This window comes from Lytechinus variegatus, chromosome 12, assembly GCF_018143015.1.
Source record: "Lytechinus variegatus isolate NC3 chromosome 12, Lvar_3.0, whole genome shotgun sequence".
Lineage (NCBI taxonomy): Eukaryota > Metazoa > Echinodermata > Echinoidea > Temnopleuroida > Toxopneustidae > Lytechinus > Lytechinus variegatus.
In genome coordinates this window covers 25,204,807-25,225,477 of record NC_054751.1, presented here as the reverse complement: position 1 = coordinate 25,225,477, position 20,671 = coordinate 25,204,807, and the positions used below count along the sequence as shown (strand labels likewise).

Genomic DNA, 20,671 nt, shown 5'->3' with positions numbered 1-20,671 from the left:
AGTCATGTATAGTTGCATTTTTATGATTTAATTTGTACCGATGATAAAATGATTGGTAAGTTATTGAGGTCAAACTGAAGATCAGCTAAATGGCCTGCTGATATACTAATGAAAAAAAACACGGACTTTATACCTCAGTCACATTTCCTGTACGGCCGCCGTATGGCGAGTCGAAAACAACAGAAATATTGCATCATAATCATGATAATAGCGTATTAATACTTATAATACAGTCACATCATTGAAACCAAATCCATACCTACATGCATTGATGGTCTGTCTTTAGTAACAGTTTGACATCATTTGTCGTCGTGGAGTCAGTTGCATCAGTATATGACTGGAGCTTTATGTTTACATAATTATTTACCAAACTATACGTATATAGTTTTTAAAGATAGAGGTCCGTCGAAAACTCGGAGAAATAGGTGAATATTGTCCGTGCATATGCATACCATGTGCGATTATTGGAAAGAAGTAGTAGAGGAGGGTCTGAGCCAACAGCACTGACATAAAAACACGATTCAACCACTTGCAAAATCTGCCTCTGGTATACATCTAGGTGAGTCCAGGGTATGTGTCAAGAAGTCTAATGTCAGAGTCCAACCCGGGGCAGTCATCGTCTTGTGACAGCGCATTAAAAACGTCAGCGGTCGGGGAGGCCATGCTGTTCATTTTTCTCCCCTCCAAAACTCACGGCTAATATTATCCAAGCCGTGTACCCCTGTATTCTTCTGAGTTACCCGATCTTTGTTGATGACATGGAATAACTAAGGATTTGACAGAACGGACACACTTTCTTATTTTCGCTTTAAATGATTCTGCGATCATGACTAAACTAAAGCATGTATTCCACATTATAATATCAATAAACATGTCTAAGCGTCATGCTGCAGTCGTGTGAATAAAGCTGTTGGCAATTTCCGATGCATTAGTTATTATCAAGTGATCAAATTACGAATAAAATAAACGAAAGAAATGCGCCTGCGAATATACCTCATCATCTTTGAGAATTTCACAAATAAGATCTGCACCAAATTGGAAAGTGATAGCTATCAGGATAAGACCACGGGCCAAAAAACATGCAAAACCAATAATTATTGCGACCAAACCATTCTTTTGAAGAAGCTCGCTTATTTTCTAAAATTGATTGCCAAGTAGGTGAAATCCATGACTATCACTTCAGCTGCAATTCATGTCATAGCATCAAACGTTCTGGATCTTGCCACTCTCCTCTTTTGAAAGACGATATTGATTACTTTGAATATTCCGTCAATTCAATACTCCGTGCCTCCAAATACAGTTTACTTCAAAAGCATATGGAATCAAGGAGAAGCATTGATTCTAAAGAGAATTCAACACATTTCCCGATATTTCAATAAAACATTCTCCACATTTATGAGAGACGTGAGCAGTTGTTCAGTGACTGGCGGACAGAAATTGAGGGGAAATTGTTGAATGAAATTGTAGCAGAATTGATTAAATCGTTCGGCGCATATGGTCGTTCTTTATCGTCTGCTCGGTCTTGTTATTGACAGTCACGTCTTGATGTAATATAAACTTAGTGAATGCATTAAGATAAATGTCCTACGTTAATAACATAGAAAAATATGACGTGAGAGGCATAGACATAAAAATGGAACAGAGAGAGAGAGAGAGAAAAAAAGGGTAAAATAGGAAGAGAAAGAAGGAGGGGGGGGGGCAAGAGAGAATCCGAGATTGATGGAAAGAGTAATAATAAGAGAAACGATTTCTCTGTTGTTCTTAAGTCTTTTTCGTTTATTTCACTTCATTGCTGATGCCCCCTTCCCTACTCCATCAAATCTAACACTTTCTTTCGGAATACATGATGTAAAATGTTTGGCCTTCGTTATATGTACTACAATTGGTAGCCAAATTTCAATCTCTTTTTCATCAGGAGAGTCAAGTCAGGTGAGTCAATATGATTTAATATAAGAGTCCGTCGTATTTGACCTCAGGTAGGTTTTGAGAATAGGGTGGAAGATAAAAGCGACAGATGTGCAGGTACATATGTGTGCGAGTGCTCGGTTAAAAAAAACTGAACATGCGCAATTGATTGTCTATCTGAATTGTCCGTTCCCTTTTCCTTTGAAGTTTTAAAACCTTCTCATCATCCTTTCAACCGTGTCATCAGCGTATCCAAAGAAACCCCTATTTTTATTTTCTTAGATGAAATATACAGATTGTAGGACAGCAAAATTCGGCTTCATCGAAAATAAGTATTCTTAATTCCCGAGATGCTGGCGAGGGTAACACAGCCAATGTTATTGAACAAACAATAGTGAGGTCTTTTTTTGCAACCGGGTCGCAGAACGAATTAGAGAACACAGTAAATGTATTGAAAATGCACGTCATATGACAAAACACAGCAGAGAGGACTTTGTCGGATATTTGTAAACAGGAACATTAGCTTGGTTCTATGTTTTGGAGCTGATAAAAAATGAAAATATGTCGTTTGTGGAGAATCCAAGACAAAACTGCTGTTTTCATTTACCAATTTTTTACAAAGACTTAATAGACTTAATAGACTTATGGGTTGCTCTTATATTGCTCAATATATTTCTTTGTTCTTTAAAGCGTTCTTGCATAGTGGTTGTGAAAAACTCTCTAATATCAGTCGTCATGTCGAAGCTGGTTAGTCAGTAATTAAGTATGTACTGCAAATTACGGGAAATGTCATATGGCAGTTTGTTATAGCTTAATATAATTTATCCACGCTCGATGATATGATTAATCCCGGTGACCTAGGTAACAGTATCTGTATTTGTCATCTAATCGTAACTGTCAGTCAGTAAGATAGGAATATCGTCATGAAAGTCAGTACAATCCGAAAGCTTCCAACCGAAAACAAGTTCATCGAGTCCGTTGGTTGATCTCTATGAAAAAATACGAAAAATCAGATAGGCAACGCTATTTTCCAATTATTATTCTTTTTAAATAACAATAACTAGATCGAAATTTAAAAGAAAATGTACAGTCATGCCAGATTTAACAGCACCTGGGAACATCGATTAATCCAACCTTATACATTGTTTAAAAAAATTCCAGCTTATTTCAGGGCTGTCAACCTAAACATCATTTCAATTAAATGATATCTTAAAAGAACAATCCTGGTTCATATTCTCCTTAAGAATATTTGCATTCGACAGTGATAGTAATTTGTCATCACCATGAAACTTCTTGGCCATCACACGGTCGCCGTCGATCTCTAACTTTGTGTAACGGTCCCTAGGTCCGTATGTTCATCCTTCCCCTTTTGACAAAAAAAAATAACCAAGTCAACATGCCTGCGTTGTTTTGAATACATTAGGTATTAGATTAACATTTGCCTCATCTATACATTGCACAAAATAGACAGATTGTTCGCAGCGAGAGAGAAAGCCAACATGCGGAGACATCCATCAATTTGTCAGTTGCGTAAGCCAGAGAAAAATGTAGTCGACGTCGCTACTGAAAGCCGGAAGGCGATAAAGAAGGGTCGTTTACTTCAGTGGCGTCTTTAACATTCCTTTTTACGTAGATGAATATGCTTAAATATTGCAATCGCTTGTTTCAGATGTAGATATGTCATCGCCGTTTTTTTTTTTGGCATAAGGCTATCGGTTTAATTCATGTTCCGTGGTCCTATTTAGACTGTCATATAAAGGGGAGGGGTGGTGGTGGTGTTTTACGTAAAGTCTCACTTGAATTTCCAGTTGCTTGCTGCATAAAAGGCATCACCTCATTGGTCAAATAAAGCTAGGAAGACGCACCCTAATGCATTTTAATTTATAAGATTGCGAGTTACATATCTTACGTTCGTACGTCACCACTAAGCATCACTTAAATCACTTTAAGTCACACTTAAATCTTTGTGGAACGCCTTGGTGGATAGCATGTTGAGGATGAGTTCTTCTGTCTTGTTTATTTATGATGCAGTCACATTGGGAACAACCGTCTCCAGACCGATCAAAGCTATAACGTTATTACCAATTACATAATCATCGATCGGTTTGGAGTTAGTTCCGTTGATGTGACTGTGGCGTTGATCACCTTGTGCAAGATGGCGTCACTGTACTCGTCATATAGTAACACGTCGAATGATGCGGTCTTATAGTAAGGTCTTGGCAAATGAGTCCGATTCCACTGTTAGAAGGGAGTTTCGCACCGCTGCGCAGAACGACTTTAAGGAGACAGTAAATGCATTGAAAATGCAAGCTCAATGGCAATGAAAAACTGGGAGGTCTTTGTCGAAAATTGGTGAACATGAACATTAAGTTCGTCCTAATTTGGGGAGCTGACGAAAAATTGCAAATAATATGTCGTTAGTCCAGAGTCCAGGACGAGACTGCTGTTTTGATTCACCAGAATTTCGCCAAAGACTTCTTGGTTGCACTCGCCAGGCGTAATTCGTATTGCGAATAAGGATATCCCTCGCTTCGCTCTGGAAGCAGCCGCCAGGGCCTCGACAAGAGGCTAGTGGAGGTAAGAGGATGATAGGGGGTTTCAAATATTATCTGTCCCGGGGAGACATGGTGAGGGAAACTAGCAAGGGAGCCCCCACAACGTTACCCGAAAGGACTCAAAGGATCGTAAAGTATTCAGAAAGTATAAGTCCTTTCACAGCTATGGACAAGAATGTCTGCATGGGGTCTTAAGAGGAAGGGAGGGGGGTGAGTCTTGTTCTTTTTGAAGTTCGACTGTCGTCCGATGCAAAGTCAGCATCAATTGAATGCTCATGTTTTGGTGATTTCAGCAAATACTTGAAATTAGCAACTTTACAGGTTTCTTAGTCTGTACATGGACATTTATGGCTACATGTATGCTTTCAGTGCCGCCATGTCTGGTCAGTTAGGGCACGAGCGTCAAAGCAGTACAACAGTCAAGGGTAGCCTTGTTATAGGGACCCGTCAGTAGAGGAGGTTACTTAATAGCGCCTACGCCCACGTTAGCAAGGCAAAATGGTTCCAAAGAAGCAGACTCAAGTACAAACGAGGGTTTTAAAAGATTCTTTAAACTTAATGAAATATTTATACATTAGAAAATTTAAGGGGTGCAATTCAAGAGCCTCCCCTTAAGGTTACGTTCCTAAATCACGCCAATAGACCAACGTTGACGAGTATAAAATCGAGAAACTGTTCCCATAAGGAATTCGGTGATGTCTTATCCCATAAAGTCTGGTTTATCCCACAGTCAATTTAGCAACAAAACTCTCAGTCAATCAACATGAAGAAACTTTGTCAGACGAAAAATGTTGATGACACACTTCCATGGAGATACCCCAGTTGAAGAAATAACAATCACAAAACGTGCCACCGTGTTAGCTTCCTAATATCTCGTCCCAACTGGTTGACTTTAGATTATTTGAATCGATCTATAAAGGCAATACAGACCCATGCCTGAATTTGTAGCCATGCCAAAGCCATCGATTTTAAGACTTTTTCAAATAAAATTTTCCCGCTATTCCCTTGACCCGAGTCTGATATGGCAGCTTTCCTCTTTTTTGTACTTGAAATCAATAAATTACGATGAATATACGAATAAGTTCATTTAAACCTAAGAGCTAAATATTCGAAATGTAACAGATGAATTGAAAACGGGAGAAAATACAAATGAGAGAACAAATCGGGGAACAAATAAGGTGCGAAGAATATTTAAGGGAAACATTACGCATACTAATTTGGTGAATTAGTGGGACAATGATGTGGTATGAGAAGTCTATACTCACGGCTATGACGTATGCTGAACGAGGATGCATGCCTGCAGTCAATGTCAGTCTAGTATAGATTGTAACAGGACAATATCGGTTATGACGTAGTCTCGGTTCGTATCGATGTGTTTACAAGAGAATTGGATAGCAACATACTGCTTTCTGAGACGAATGGTCACTCCTTTCAGAGGAATTAATAGGAGGGGAAGAGACAAATAGAGAGGGAGATAAAGAGATTGGGAGAGAGGAAGGGAGGGAGAGAAAGGGGCGGGGAGTAGAACATGAGGGGATATGGCTTTGATTTACGAGATACAAAGATTTTTATTCACATAATTATAAGTAGTTGGTCTATCTGGCAAAGCACTGTTGGTCTAACTGTCGTGTTTATACATTACATCTAGTCCGATAATACCCACTGTTTTCTTTACAGTCTAGTCAAGGACCATGTTCTAAAGCTATTTTTGGTCTAATTCCTAGTCGTCAACTTTTTGTCTGCCAATTCGAAATTTAGTTCGTCTTACTAATCCATACAGACTGAGTTGCATGTCATCAAGGAGACATAAGATAAAAAGCAAGGGGATGGGGGGGAGTAAATGCCACTCAGACCAAATGGTTAGTAGGTAAACTGGTTGTAGACGGACCAGAAAAAGACCAAAATGGGATAAGAAGAAACGGAAATATACAAAGCGGAGGTGTACCAATTGCCAATAAATTACCATAAGAACAGGAGCAGAAAAGCAACACCTTGATACATCCATTTTAATTTGAATTATGTGAGATTATACCGGATGGAAGTGAAATATACCACCACTTCATGCAATCGACAGTAGACATTTTCCCTCAAGGATGAGGCGGAAATATTGAAGGAATACCGGCATAAACACACCCCTACTGGATGCATTCTGTTCATGAAAAATTAGGCGCAATTATATCGCATGGAAGTGAAATATAACACCAGTTGATGCCATCTTTTGCAGAAACGAAAAGAGTTTAAGGTGGAAGTATTGGTGGGGAAAACCGAGAGAGATAGACATACTGCTGAGAATTCACCGATTAGCCTTCTTGTATCCAGAGTTAATTCAACCATACCTTACGGTGATTTGATCAGCGAGCGAAACAAGACCCCGACATTATCATCAATACATTTACCGTGTCTCTATTACATTACAATGCAGCGCAGGAGGCGGATTATTATTCATCAAATAAAGCAAAATATCCGATCCGCTGGAGGCTTCAATCTCGTGTGGCAATTTTCTCTTCTAAATAATGTGCTCGTCATTGCTTTTGAACTTAATTTCATCAACGTAAAATGTACCCATAGATCTGCGACGAGCACCTTTCCTCGTCAAAATAACCGCCAGAAAGATGATTTATCAAAGCAAAAGGTAGCGTTTAAATTTCGAGGCTCCGCGACTCCTACGCTGCCCGACGTCAATGACACAAAGGCGTATTTGGCCTGATGGATCTGTTGACGATGCGCTGATGTTCTAAAGTGCTTTGAACGTCCGTTCGTGGTTGATGCCTGACTAGACAGAGTCAGTAAGAAAATAAAAGAACCAAGGGCCTGAAACATGAGCAGATACAGCGGATCATATGATTTTCTACCAATGTCTACCACATAACACTATTTTAGCATGTTTCAGAGGAGATGTATTTCTCGTAACGTACATTGAAGTTTTGTATATGCAACCATGCAATTAAGAAGAGAATACGTTGCAGATAATCCTTGTATTTTTATCAGTTAAATCGTGTTCCAATATCTAATATTACATATCCATTAAGAGTTAAAAGTGAACCAACTTTAAGAAGGTGCTTTGTAAAGAGTATTGGGCGAAATCATTTCGTCATCATCTACTACTGCTGCATAAGGGAATCTAAAGAGAAGTAATGTGCCATTATTGCGTATTTTTCCTGTTTCCTGCCACACAAATGGAGTACTTTGAATTATGAGGTCATCAAAAGCGTGACATGAGAGTATGAAACGCAAAATGCTCGCAAGGATTTGCCAGCGAAGTGTCACTGGTTGCGTCATCAGAAATACTAGTACGTTTTCGTTCTGCGGCGCTCGACGGATTCATGATCTCAGTAAATGTATTGACAAATTGACAAATGTAATGAGAATGAACAGCTGGGAGGTCTTTGTCGAAAATTTGTGAACCGAAACAGCAGTTTCTTCCCAAGTTTCGAAGCTGACGAAAAATTGCAAATGTATTCATTTTCCAGAGTCCAGGACGAAACTTCTGTTTTAATTCATCAACTTTTGCCAAAGACTTCTTGGGATGTTCTTTGTCACGAAGAGCATATGGCAATAAATCTTCTCTCTTCTTGAACCCTTCGTACATTGCAGAGCCAAAAAAGAATCATCCAGTGACGAATATCAACGCACCAATTGCCGTTTGATCAAGGATCTGAAACCTTTGAACAATGATGCTACATCCATAATGTGAGATCGATTCCAGACCGAGAAAGCCATTACGTTATTTCGAATTGAATATCATCGCTCGTTTCGGATTTGGTTTCGTTGGTGGGACTGTAGTATATCAAAATGCAATGATTGAAAGTCTGGGAGAAAACACATTGTTACGTCACACTGTCGTCTCTAAACCCGTCTAATCAACATGATCAATGACAGCGAATCTGGATCGCAATTAATTATGTGAAGGATGCTTCTCATTCCGAACATTCCTGAATGATTTATTACCTTCTTCTTCTCCCGTCAGTTTAGTATTGACTCATTGGTCGAATAAAACAAATTCCAGTCGCGTCAACTACCAAGACACAAACATGATAAGACTAATTACTGCCTTGATTAGTAGTTTTTGCAAAGTCGGTTTTGGTCGGTTAGATGGTTGACAACTATCCTGTTAGGGTTGACCTACTCAGCACCGATTGAAAACCGAATTATGCAACAAAGGAAAGTAAAGAAATTTTGGAAAAATACACACACAAAAACCAAACATGAATAAATTAAAAAGACCAAATTCTGGCAGAGGCTCTTGTTCACCCCCGTTAGGTACCCCAGTAACTGGTTCAGTTAAACTACTGCCGAAAGCTTCAACTAAAAATTGAGCGGTTCTCGGTGATTTAAACCCGAAATTTGAAGGACATTGCTGGCTGCATCGCTTCTGTTTAATATATTCCTCAATGGGACCGGGTTCTTCGACCAAACCTACTTATAAATCCGACAATCGCAAACAACGAGCTTTGTCTCCGGGAAACCGGCCAAACCGATCCTCCCGATGTAACCAGGGAACGAAGTTATATCTAATGAATTTCATCTTGACTCGACCTTCTTCCTCGGGTTTTGTTTTGACGAAATACAACTCATCATCTCTTTCCCCTATCTGTGCCTCATCATACCGCTGTTCGATTGTCGGCATCTAATCCCCCCTAATTTGTTCTAAGTTCTGCCGATCGTCCCCAAGCAAGGGAAAGATGGAGGAGAATTACCTGTTTTCTTTCTTAGAAATGACAGAGTCGCAGGCACACAGGCATGCACATCCCATTCATATCAATTTCGAAATTAAATTGATTTGTGCTTCAAAGGCAGGAAAAATTTTGAAGTCAGAGCAATAATGACATTTGTGTTGCAGTCTAGTACTTTGTCTTTAGTTTATCGTCGACTAATTTATTTTAAAAAGCATCTTTTTTTTAATTGAAAAAATAACCAGTTTAGGTGGGCCTTTAGTAAATATTTCTTTGGAAATTGACATTTTAGTACGAACGATAGTATTACAAATCTTTATTGGTATAACCGTATCATGTTCTACAATATTAGACAGACTAGTTCCAAGCATCCAATCACCCCCCCCCCCTAGAAAAATGTCATGAAACTGGTTTTAGTGCAGACTTATGATTTTACTTTATAACTGTACTCCAAACTTTTAGAGATAACAATTATATGAACTGGAATGAAGAAAAGACCCCTTTAATCGTAGATAACTGATCGTAATAATGTGATAATGCACATAAAGAAGTAGGAACTGGTGTTTGATGTAAAACATTCAAATCACCAAAATGAAAAAAAAAATATTCTTTGAAGGTGACAGTAGAACATTCACGATTTTACTTCAAAATCTCAAATTTGAAATGAATTCTGGTTAGTAAACTTTAAAAGTTTGAGGAAATTATCTAAACTTTATTGTAAAACAATATAATAAAGTCCCTTTCTGACGTAAGAAGTGGTGTTTGTCTTAAGGAATCACTAAAGTCATAAAAATGTCACCAGTCTAGTCTTTGTCTTCCGTTGTCATAGCAGAAAGAATTGCGTTCAAACGAAAATCCCGAATACGTGCATCAGATAAGGTGAAAATCAAGTTGAGATTGATTTATAGAGTTGTAAATGAATGCAACACTTCCTGCAAATGTCCCCCTGCTAACAATTTGCCAACAGATTTCCCCCACGAATTTTAATGTTTGTAAACAAAAAACAGAAAATCAGCCAAAGCAGGGTGAACGGATTTGACAGGGGTTAATTTTCAGTCAATTCTCAGAGAAAATAAAGATGATTTGAGTGGAAATCGACTCCCGTCTGTTTTTCTATTTTTGGTGATATCAGTGCAAGTTCCTCGCCTATTGTTTGCGAGGTTAAATAAGTGCGACCTCTCCAAAACAATGGTGTACCGGCTTTGGATGGCGAATGGGTTTAAGAAATATGATGAGAAAACTTTTTAAAAAATGTTTGAAGTTGGAAAACACCCAAAATAACAGTCTCGTTGTCTTCGTATCACATAAAAATAATAGGATCGAAATTTATGTCCCACAAACCGTAATATAGACCTTTGCAGTTTTAGAATGCAATCTAAATTTTTTTGACATATAATCTCCTTTGTTAGTGTTGCCTTAACGCATTGCATACAGGAGATTGTAATCCTACTCACACAAAATAAAATGAATAATACAAAATCCTATATTGAATTAGTAATAACCGTATTAGAGGAACTCTAACATCGTGACATATCTCAAGAAACGTCTTGAAGGAAAATCATGCATTTGATGGTTACTCTGGATATAGTCTACCCCTATATAAAACCCAGATAAATAGAATTCCCTTTTTAATTATTAAGAGCTTCAATTGAGCAGCCATTGCTTTGTGGATGCAACAAGTCCGATAACCATGTTAGCAAGCAGAAGGCGTGTCAAGTTTTGAAAATGTAACACGGAAGTCGTTGTCAGGTCATGTCCAATCAAATCAAACTATGGAAAACACCCAAATATGAAATAAATATGATATTAATATGGTGTGACCTTAAAATATTCCTTATTTTTTTAAATCCCCCTGGTGTCCCCAGCGAGGCCGTTCTTCTATTCTTTGTGATATTATATAAGTACACGATTGGTGGTTCGTAATAAGCACTGTTTTTTTCGGAATGTCGACGAGAGTCGACTAAAGCGAGTCAGCGCATGCGACGCGTCAAACGTTGTCGGTTGTCAGTCCGAAGAGTTGCCTATGAGTGATCGTACAGGTAGAATAACAAAGTCAAAGAATGCCCACCAAATGATTAATTGCTTCTTCTTTATTATATTTAGTAAATTCTTACTCAACCTCTTTGTGTGGCCCGGGAAGGTGTAATAATCTGTAAACCTAACCTTTCTTGGGCTAACATTTATTACAGAAAATACTGTATTTTGAAAATTTTGAATAATTAGGGGAGTCCGCTACATTCTGATTAAGTCATTGTAGTTGACGTAATGAGATTCTGCCTAAAGATGCAATAATCAATCACAATTGACACAATCCTATAAAAGCCAATCAAGTAAAGAAGATTTGTGTTATAATTCTGCTTACCCCCCCCCCCCCCGAGTTTTGCTTTCGAACGTATGGTCAGTTGTAACACGATGTAGTAAAAGAAATGCCGGCATAGATGTGTCATTGAAAAGTATATTTAATTTAACGTAGAAATATACCGGTCATATCATCTATCAAACTTGACACGAATTTGTAGACAGAGGCCCCTATTCAGAAGTCGGGTATAATTTATACTCAGGTTTATATTTGTGGTTTAAAGTATGGACAGCCAATTGTGATATACATTTAATTCACGAACAGTAGAGACAATGCTTTACCTCATTTGACTCTCCAATTGTTCTCAATTGTCCAGGAATTATAGTTGTCTTAACCATGAAGAATCAACAGAAACCAAAGTAAATATAAGAAATATACAATGCAATCAAAACCTTTACACGTTTGGCTTCCTATACTTTAGCACAGAGTCAGACCATATGGTCTAAGTTAAACCAGACTAAAGAATAAGGGCCAGAATGTAGCAAATGATAAACTTTCCATCAAATCAGTATTAACTTAAAATGACCCATTATAAATCGTGCGAGTCTGAGACTATTCGTTTTCTTTTATTCCTGTCTCTACCTTTAAGTCAGATTTGTAAATTTAAAATCCGTAGTGAGTGGCTTTAAAAACGAAAACACGTTTTTGCCAAGCTGTATTTCCCCATATGTTTCCAAAACAAGACACGGATGAATTATTCGTTCAAAATTGTTGTGTTGATTTTTACTGTTTTTTTCCGCGTAATAACTGTCATATTGGGCATGTTGGGCAATCGTTAAACTTGCAGGTTATTTCTACATATAATTCACGACCTTTGAAATCTAGACAAATGACTTTGGTCGATCCAAATTTGAAACATACCATGCATTTTGTATCAAAACCGAATGTTTGTATTGACAAAAGCCGCATTGTTCCACTTCATTGATTTTTAGGGTTAAATTGGAGAAGTAATTATAAAATCATTGGAAGGGAACAGCAATAGAATGATCGGTAGTAAATGAAATACAATTCGACAATATGAAACTGGTTCGTTTTTACTCTCGACCTTCTGGAAAAAAAATGCCTTTTCAATTTATATTGTCTTTGCGGATCAATCTTTATAAAGACAGACAAGGATGATTGGCAGTCTATCGATAACAGACCTGATGCAATTATTAAGTCAAGGGAGACTAGATCAATTAATATCGAATTTCTTGACCGACTAAGTTTTGGTGAACTTCGAAACTCGAACTGACATATCTATATCATATATATATATGTATATATTTATCTATAAAAAACATCAAACACATTATATGAACAATAAATCTCTCGTTAGACTTTCAAAATGTATTTATTAAATATTTACAGTTACGAACCTATATACATATCACAAAGGAAACTCCTTTTGAATGATAGATACAAACTCCGAAGTTGGTCAATTGGTTTTAGAAATGAAAAGAAATTGTGATAATTTTGGTCTATCGACCTATATTAACCTTCTACGAATATATTTTTAAATCATCTTTCATTCTCACGTTGGTGATATTTTCTCGCGTATTGTCTCTAATGAGGTATCACTGATGTTCGTTTTTCTGTGAGCTCTTAACCCGTAAGCTGGTGCGTCGAACCTGACACGGCCGTTGATATCACTTGGTCTGGTCCTTTTCGTGATGCTGGAGCGGTGTCCCCGGTGGCGCTTCTGGGGTCGTTTTCCCCAGCACCGGCATAGGAACCCGGTCAACTGATAAAAGAGAATGTTCTTGAACGCGTTGCGGAAATCGCGGTTGAAAATACTGTAGATCACCGGGTTCAGACAGGAATTAAAATAGCCTAACCAGGTGAGAATCTTGAAAGCTAGCTCGCTGAACAAGCAGGAGGTGCATAGCGGAAGTACGATGTTGTAGATGAAAAAGGGTAACCAGCACATGAGGAATACGCCCATTATTATCCCTAACGTGATGGCGGCCTTGTGGTCCGTGGCGGCTTGGCTGTTGCAGTGATACTGCGTGTCTGGATGGTGGTTTTTACTGCTCCCCAGGCGGCCGAGGCGAGCGTTCCTCATCCGCTCTCTCACCGCCTTGAAGATGCACGCGTAGATACTGATCATAATTAAACAAGGAATGATGAAGCTTATTAAAGAGGAGAAGACAGCGTAGGTAGCGTTCAGGCTCATCGCACACTCGAAGTAATCATCCCCCGGATCTGTGTCAGGGGGTCGAAGATGAGAGACGGTGATTGAATTAGGGCTCAATGTTTGCATGTCAGAATGTGTGAGGTTGGAGAGGTTGGAAGGGGAAAGGAACAGGTGCGACGAGGGGTGGAGTGATGGGCTGGTATCTGAGGCATCCTTATGCCAACCAAGATGAATAGGAATGAATGAAATAAGTGCCGACATCCCCCATACCAACAAGATCATGGCTATGACGGTCCTCTTTGTCATCCAATGGTAGTATTTAAAAGGTCTTTTGATATGAATGTAACGATCAACACTGATGGCGCAAAGATTCAAAATGGATGCCGTGCTAAACATGATATCAAACGACACCCATACATTACAAAAGCGATGGCTGAACACCCAGTACCCTAAGAGGTCATTAAACATCGCGAACGGCATAACAAAGAATGACACCAGCAAGTCTGCCATCGCGAGAGACACTATAAAAAGGTTCCCCGTCCTCCGTAGTTTATCCTCCGTTGCCACGGCAACACACACCAGGATGTTGCCGAAAATAGAGGTAACAATAATGAGAGCGAGAACGATTCCGATTAGGACCATCTGAGCGAGGGGCATCCCCCCGTCCGGGTCGGCAGCGGGCGGCTCCTCGGTAGGATAGTCGATATCCGACATTGATAGTTCATCAGCTGCCAGATCGACACTCAACGTCGATATCACGGCGGAGGTCATCCGTTGATCCTGCATGGTCGTCGATGCACTTCACCGAAAATGATGTTCAGGCACCACCAACTGCGGATCCGACTCAATCATATCGCGTCACAAACTCCCGCCTAAAAGCTCCACAGAGAGGGTGTATAAATCCGTACAATCCAACCGTGTAGTCTGCCCGGCGTCTCCAATCACGCAAAGCAAGTGGTGTCTGTAAGGTAATGAGGTCAAACAAGATGAAATGATAAAGACATAATTCTGGCAGTCCTATCAGGTGTTGCCTATCCTTTTCGGGAATTTAATGTTCATGACATTTTTCATTATTGGGCAGGAATCCTCCTAATGCCTTTCCCAGCTGTAGGAAGATTGGGTATGACAGTAATAAGTATCAGGGGTTTAATGATTGTGAACAGTAATGTTAACCCTTTTCTATTTACCTGTATCCTATATCTGAATTAATCTTCTTCTTGTGATCTGATTTTTTTGTATGCTTTTTTTAATGTTTGTGTGTGTGTTTAGGGCAGTGGCAGATGCAGGGGGGGGGGCACATCTGGCCCGTGTTGCCCCCCCCCTTTGAGAGCCATAGTCAATATCTTTAATGTAAATATATCGTTTTTACACAAGTGTGCCCCCTTTTGAAAGTTACAACATATACTTCTAATTGGTATGTGTTGTCCATACTAGTGAGGACCTTTCGTTTTCGTTTGCTTGTCATATTTTGCTCGGGAAAATGTGCCCACCTCTTGGAAAATCCTGTACCCGCCCCTGGTTTAGGGGTAGAATTCGTGCAGAAGTGGTAAAAGAAAGAAAGACGCATGTCAAAACTTTGTACAATTACTACCTAATGCAAAATGAAAAAAAATGAACAATCATTAATTTTGGTGAATGATTAAATGATGGCTGAAAGGATGAATTGATCCATCAATGGAATAAACTCTTAGCCATGGCCATTTCCGAAGCTTGACAATGAATCTTAATATCATTCAGCGTTCATTTGTCATGTTCAAAAAAAAAATTGGAGCTGAAGCCACTATCACACAAACTCACAAATGACTCCAACTTACACTATTGGCTGCTTAATGTCGGTCTGAGCCTGACCCGTTCGTGTGACAAGGGTATAATAAAAATGACATATGTGATATTAGGGCAAGCTTATTAGTTACGTTTGACTGAATTTTCATTAAGACGAACTCCTAAACGGTCATGTGAATAATAATAATAATTGATCTGAATATACGACTCGTTTCACACAACTCAATTGGATCATTTATGGCAGATTACATTCCTACGTATGTGGGTGGATTGACTTAGTTGAATGTACATTTACAAGCGGTTTGTTGGAGTGTATGTATAAAGGTATCACATTGAATTTCATATTTCTATGAAAAATCTAGATCGATCAAGAGAGAGGGGGAGGTGGGAGAGGGGGGATGGGTAGTAAATAAATGAAGAAAGGAATATATACTTAGAAACAAAATGTGCAGAAGTGGAGAGAGAAACAGAGAGATCGAAGGGGGGGTCGAGCGTAAAGAGGGGAGTATAGGGGTAAGGGTGGAGGGGGGGGGGGGGCGGTAAAACGGTGAAGATAATTCATGGAGAAAGTGGAAAATGATGATACTGGACATTTTGGGGAAAAAATGCGATGGGTGTAGGTAAATTTGTTCGCTATCATTCCCCCAATGTTCTGGCCTGGGTCTAAATTGTTGAAATAAGGACGAGAAGTGAGTAAATAAACGACTTTGATAAAAAGGCACTTATCAGAAAAGAAGATGGGTTTTAAATGAGTTTGTATATTCGTTTCAGGATCGGACGTATTATCAATCTACTTTTAAGGCTGTCTGAGAGACGTTAGCGTCTCCTTTTATGGATCGAAAATCAATAATAGTCTTCATCTGTGTGTACACGCATTCCCTGTACAAAAACATGTATGTACAAAGTAACCATTCTTGATCAAATGGAAGAGATGATACAGGTTGGCATCGGTATCTTCTCCATATAGTTCTGACAATGTGTAATTAGTGTTATTGATTATTTTAGCATATATATCGGACCGCTCGTTACTGTCGCAGACCTGGTGGGTGTTTCATAAAGCTGTTGGTAAGATACGAATGTCTTTACGCATCACTGGTGTTCCTTTCTTGTGCTATGTGATAATCTCTATGTAATTGAGTTATGACCTAAGAACATGTTCCAGTCGTGCGCAAAGTCGTTCGTAACTTCACGAATAGCTTTATGAAACTCCAACCTGAGATATTACGTAAACCCATGTGTTACGTGAACCTAGACAAGTGATATTGACAGGATATAATTCATGGCACCACAGTGGAATAACTTATTTTCATGCACTGTGTCATTATCATGTCTGAATTGTAATATATCTAATTTAATTGTTTAGGGTTGGAAAACAATGTTTTCACATCATTTTTAGACATGAAAGTGATATCAATATGAAGGCCTACTGTATATATCACTATATGATTGAATTATATTCAACTATGATAACGGTTTAGCACAATTAAGTGAGACCGATACACACTTAAAAAAGGGTGCTGATTTAATCCTATCTTTCTCCCGTATTTGGAACATTTTAAGGTTCTTCAAAGAAGCAGGAAAGGGTGTTTTTTATAGTTATTTTGAACCGTTTTCGTTCATACCAGGAATCGTTTAAAGGTCAAGTCCACCCCATCAAAATGTTGATTTGTATAAATAGAAAAACTCAAACTAGTATAACATTAAAAATTTCATCAAAATCGGATGTAAAATAAAAGTAATGGCATTTTAAAGTTTCGCCTATTTTTCACAAAACAGTGATATGCACAACAAAGTGACATGCAAATGGGTCAGTCAATGATGTTCATCGCTCACTATTTCTTTTGTTTTTTATTGTTTGAATTATACAATATTTTTTTATTTACAGATTTGACAATAATGACCAATAGACTTAACCATATAGTATTAATCAATGGTAATTCCACATGTTCAGGGAGGAATAATCGTTGTTTCACTTGACAATGTTGAGAAATTTAGAATATTTCATATTTCATATGATAAAATACAAAGAAAATAGTGAGTGGATGACGTCATCAGTCTCCTTATTTGCCTACCAACCAGTATGTGCATATAACTGTTGGTGGAATTAAGCGAAACTTCAAATTGTTATAACTTTTTTATTTTACATCCGATTTTGATGATATTTTCAGTGTTATGCTAGTTGGAATTTTCTCTTTTAATTCAAATCAACTTTTTGTTAGGGTGGACTTGTCCTTTAAAAAAAAGAATCAATAAGATGGTGATGATGATGATGGTGGCGCTGGTTATAATAAAGATGATGATTGTCATGAATATTGGCATTTGTATGGAGCCATAATCATTCAAAATGTGCATCGTCAATTTCCTAATTGAACATAATGGATAGTACTATTATCTCATGGAGCCCCCCCCCCCCCTTTACATAAATCGTCATATTCTAATTTCATTGAAATATAATTTATTGAAATTTCCAATTTCAAGATTAAAATCAATTGTACTTGGTGACTGAGTCGGCCACTGACAATAAATGCAAATGAGATTTGACCAAGGGGTAATTAACTCTATGTTAAAATGATATCAACCAATTTGATAAACAGACTTTTATCAGCGACGAGGTCATTAATTTTATCTCAGATAGACACTCCTATGCGATCTTCAATCAATTGATGTAATTAATTACAGCATTAATTGAAGTATGAACAAGCTGATGCCCCCCACTGTCTTTCTCATTATTTGTGCTGGTATGATGTATATGCATGAGTTACGTTTTTAATCTGTTATATTATTACCTAACTGTCAAAATTTTTGAATTTTATTAACAACTTGTTTACGTTATTATCGTGAATTTGTAGTTTGATTTAACAATAAATCGTAATATATCATCATCACATAAGACGATAAGGCATTGCTTGTTCGATTGGGTAAGGTTTATGAAATATAATAATTCAAATAACTTGTAGAAAGGATCAGATGCTTACACGAATGAAAAATATTTATTCTGTAGGGTGATGTTAACATTTATAACAAAAGTTCGCTTATTAAAAGGTGATTACACAAATTTCCTGCAAACTGTTATAATCATTCGAAAAAAATTATAAGGGAAAATCCTTCATTTTGGTATTTGTGTATTGGTTTTGTCATCTAATAACACTTAACGTGATAGTTTTTAGTTATTTTTCCCCAATTATCAGAATGGTTGATAAAAAATATATAGTCAAGAATATAAATAACAAGATCAATTTTATGAGATGTGACGTAATAACTAATAAAGTTACGTAAAAGGCAAATGAATGAAATAGATACGATAAATAAATACAGTAGCGTAACGAGCCCGAACAATATAGGGGGTAGATTAGGCGGATGGAGCAAAAGTTCCATAAAGATTCGAGCGAGCGAAACGAGAGAGCCTTGGGCATTCTGCCGAGTGGATTTGGCGCATTACAAATTACATATATTATTATTATTAAATAAAATTTTAACACAAAAAATATAACTTTTGGATTTAATTTTACATAATATCCAAATAATGATATGATATTTCAATATCTATCTCACTTTATTTTCCTTTCTTTTTCTCCTTCATTCTTGGTCATTCAATTTTGTTAGGGGGGGGGGGCATGGCCCTCTAAGGCCCCCATCTGTACGCTAGTAGATACATTTTATTCACTAGATTATCTTCTTATTCATTATTTGAATGCAAAGGAAGAGCAAAACAGGCAATGCAAACAAGCTTGTTCCACTACGTATAGGCCTATATGCATATACGCAATCTACGCGAGCAAATATCAAACGAAAAAAAAGCTTGTGGTTTTCGAAGAGACGTTTATTGATCATAAACCGTCTTTACGTAAGAATACCTGAGAGTGTGACATTGTCTACCATTTAAAACGTAAACAACAAGACAAAATTCCTTCCCCACTTTTTTTAGAACGAAGTATTTTTTAAAAATAAAATACGGCTGGACGATGCTTCTCATGGGCCATGTGGTTCAATAAATAATGATGAAAAAAAATCAGCTAAATTTGTTTCCCAGGTAACCCTTAAAATCGTTTATCACAAATTCATTATTACTTTATTTTGAAATGATTACACGTTTTTGTAAACTTTTAAATGTGACTGTATTACGCAGTGTCTGAATGTGTTCCAGATTGTAAAGTGTGATGAGTAAAGTGTTGAATTTCTTTTTAAATAATTCCTAGAGTATTGTCTGATATTGTTTATAATGTCGCCTGTTACTTGATCCTCGTACGCGGAGTTAGAATGGGTATGATCTCTTGAACAAAGTTCTAGGAAAGACCCCACATCACTTAAGATATAGATAGGCCAATCCCGTACATTGCACCTTAAACGCAAGTTAATGAATGAAAATAAATGGCGAGCTATTTCGAGGTGGTGGCGCCAAAATGACTGCCTTTAAGATGATTAAACATAATCTTAAACAATAAGAGGGAGATCCCAGAAGTTTATGTTCTTATCAATAGGAGAGCAAGGACATTGCGATTGCGGTGGTACTAAAATTGCTCGACGTACACACATGCCAGTAGAATTCCTTATTAACAGTTGTTTTAAATCAGTTAACAAAAAGACACAAATTCACGAATGGTGTTTCGAATTAAGCGCTAGACATTTTGCTGATAACGTAAACCCTTACCTGAGTATTAGTAGATAGTAATCCTTAACAGTCACGAGCGTCCACGGATAAGGGAAAGTGGTTATTTCCTAAAGTAAGACCCGGAGCATAAGCCAATAATCCCAACATGGGGGAAGCGATATAAGGTGAGCACAGCTATGGCAGTGAGACGAGGAATAGTGAAAGTGGTTGGGCAGTTAAGATCGACCCACTGTTTTTGCGACCCTCGAAGAGGCGCCATCGATTGCGCGAGTCCGAGAGAAAGACATTGACTAATTTATTCCAACGCCATTGTCCAGTTCTACTGATGCGTTAGTCACAAACCAACATCTCCAATAAAACTGCTATCCACTCCACTTCTAACACAAAAGCCTTACTAGATGATCACACGCTTTAACGATTACAGGTAAAATAACAATAGCTGGCCTGGTGGTGACTTCATAGAAAATAAAGTGGTCAATATTATTTTCCGTATCAACTGCCAGCAAAACTTCACAATGATTAATCAGCGTTTAACGTGCATTCCAATAGATAGCCAATTTTCGCGTGTACCCGGCGTACCACATAAATTGAAAAAAGAGCCGAGCGAACATATACACACCACGACTTACACTTCCCAACTGAGATGCAGTAAAATTGGAAAGTGATCTTAGA

At 37.9% G+C, this 20,671-nt stretch overlaps 1 protein-coding gene across 1 annotated transcript; it reads right to left on the bottom strand.

Annotated features, from left to right (window-relative positions):
* Positions 1-12,808: 12,808 nt before the first annotated feature.
* Positions 12,809-20,671, bottom strand: LOC121425235 (dopamine receptor 1-like). Its single transcript, XM_041621252.1, has 2 exons — positions 20,039-20,671; positions 12,809-14,569 (listed from the first exon to the last, which is right to left on the bottom strand). Exon 2 carries the CDS (start codon positions 14,392-14,394, stop codon positions 13,006-13,008), a length of 1,389 nt encoding a protein of 462 aa, XP_041477186.1. The 5' UTR covers positions 14,395-14,569; positions 20,039-20,671; the 3' UTR covers positions 12,809-13,005.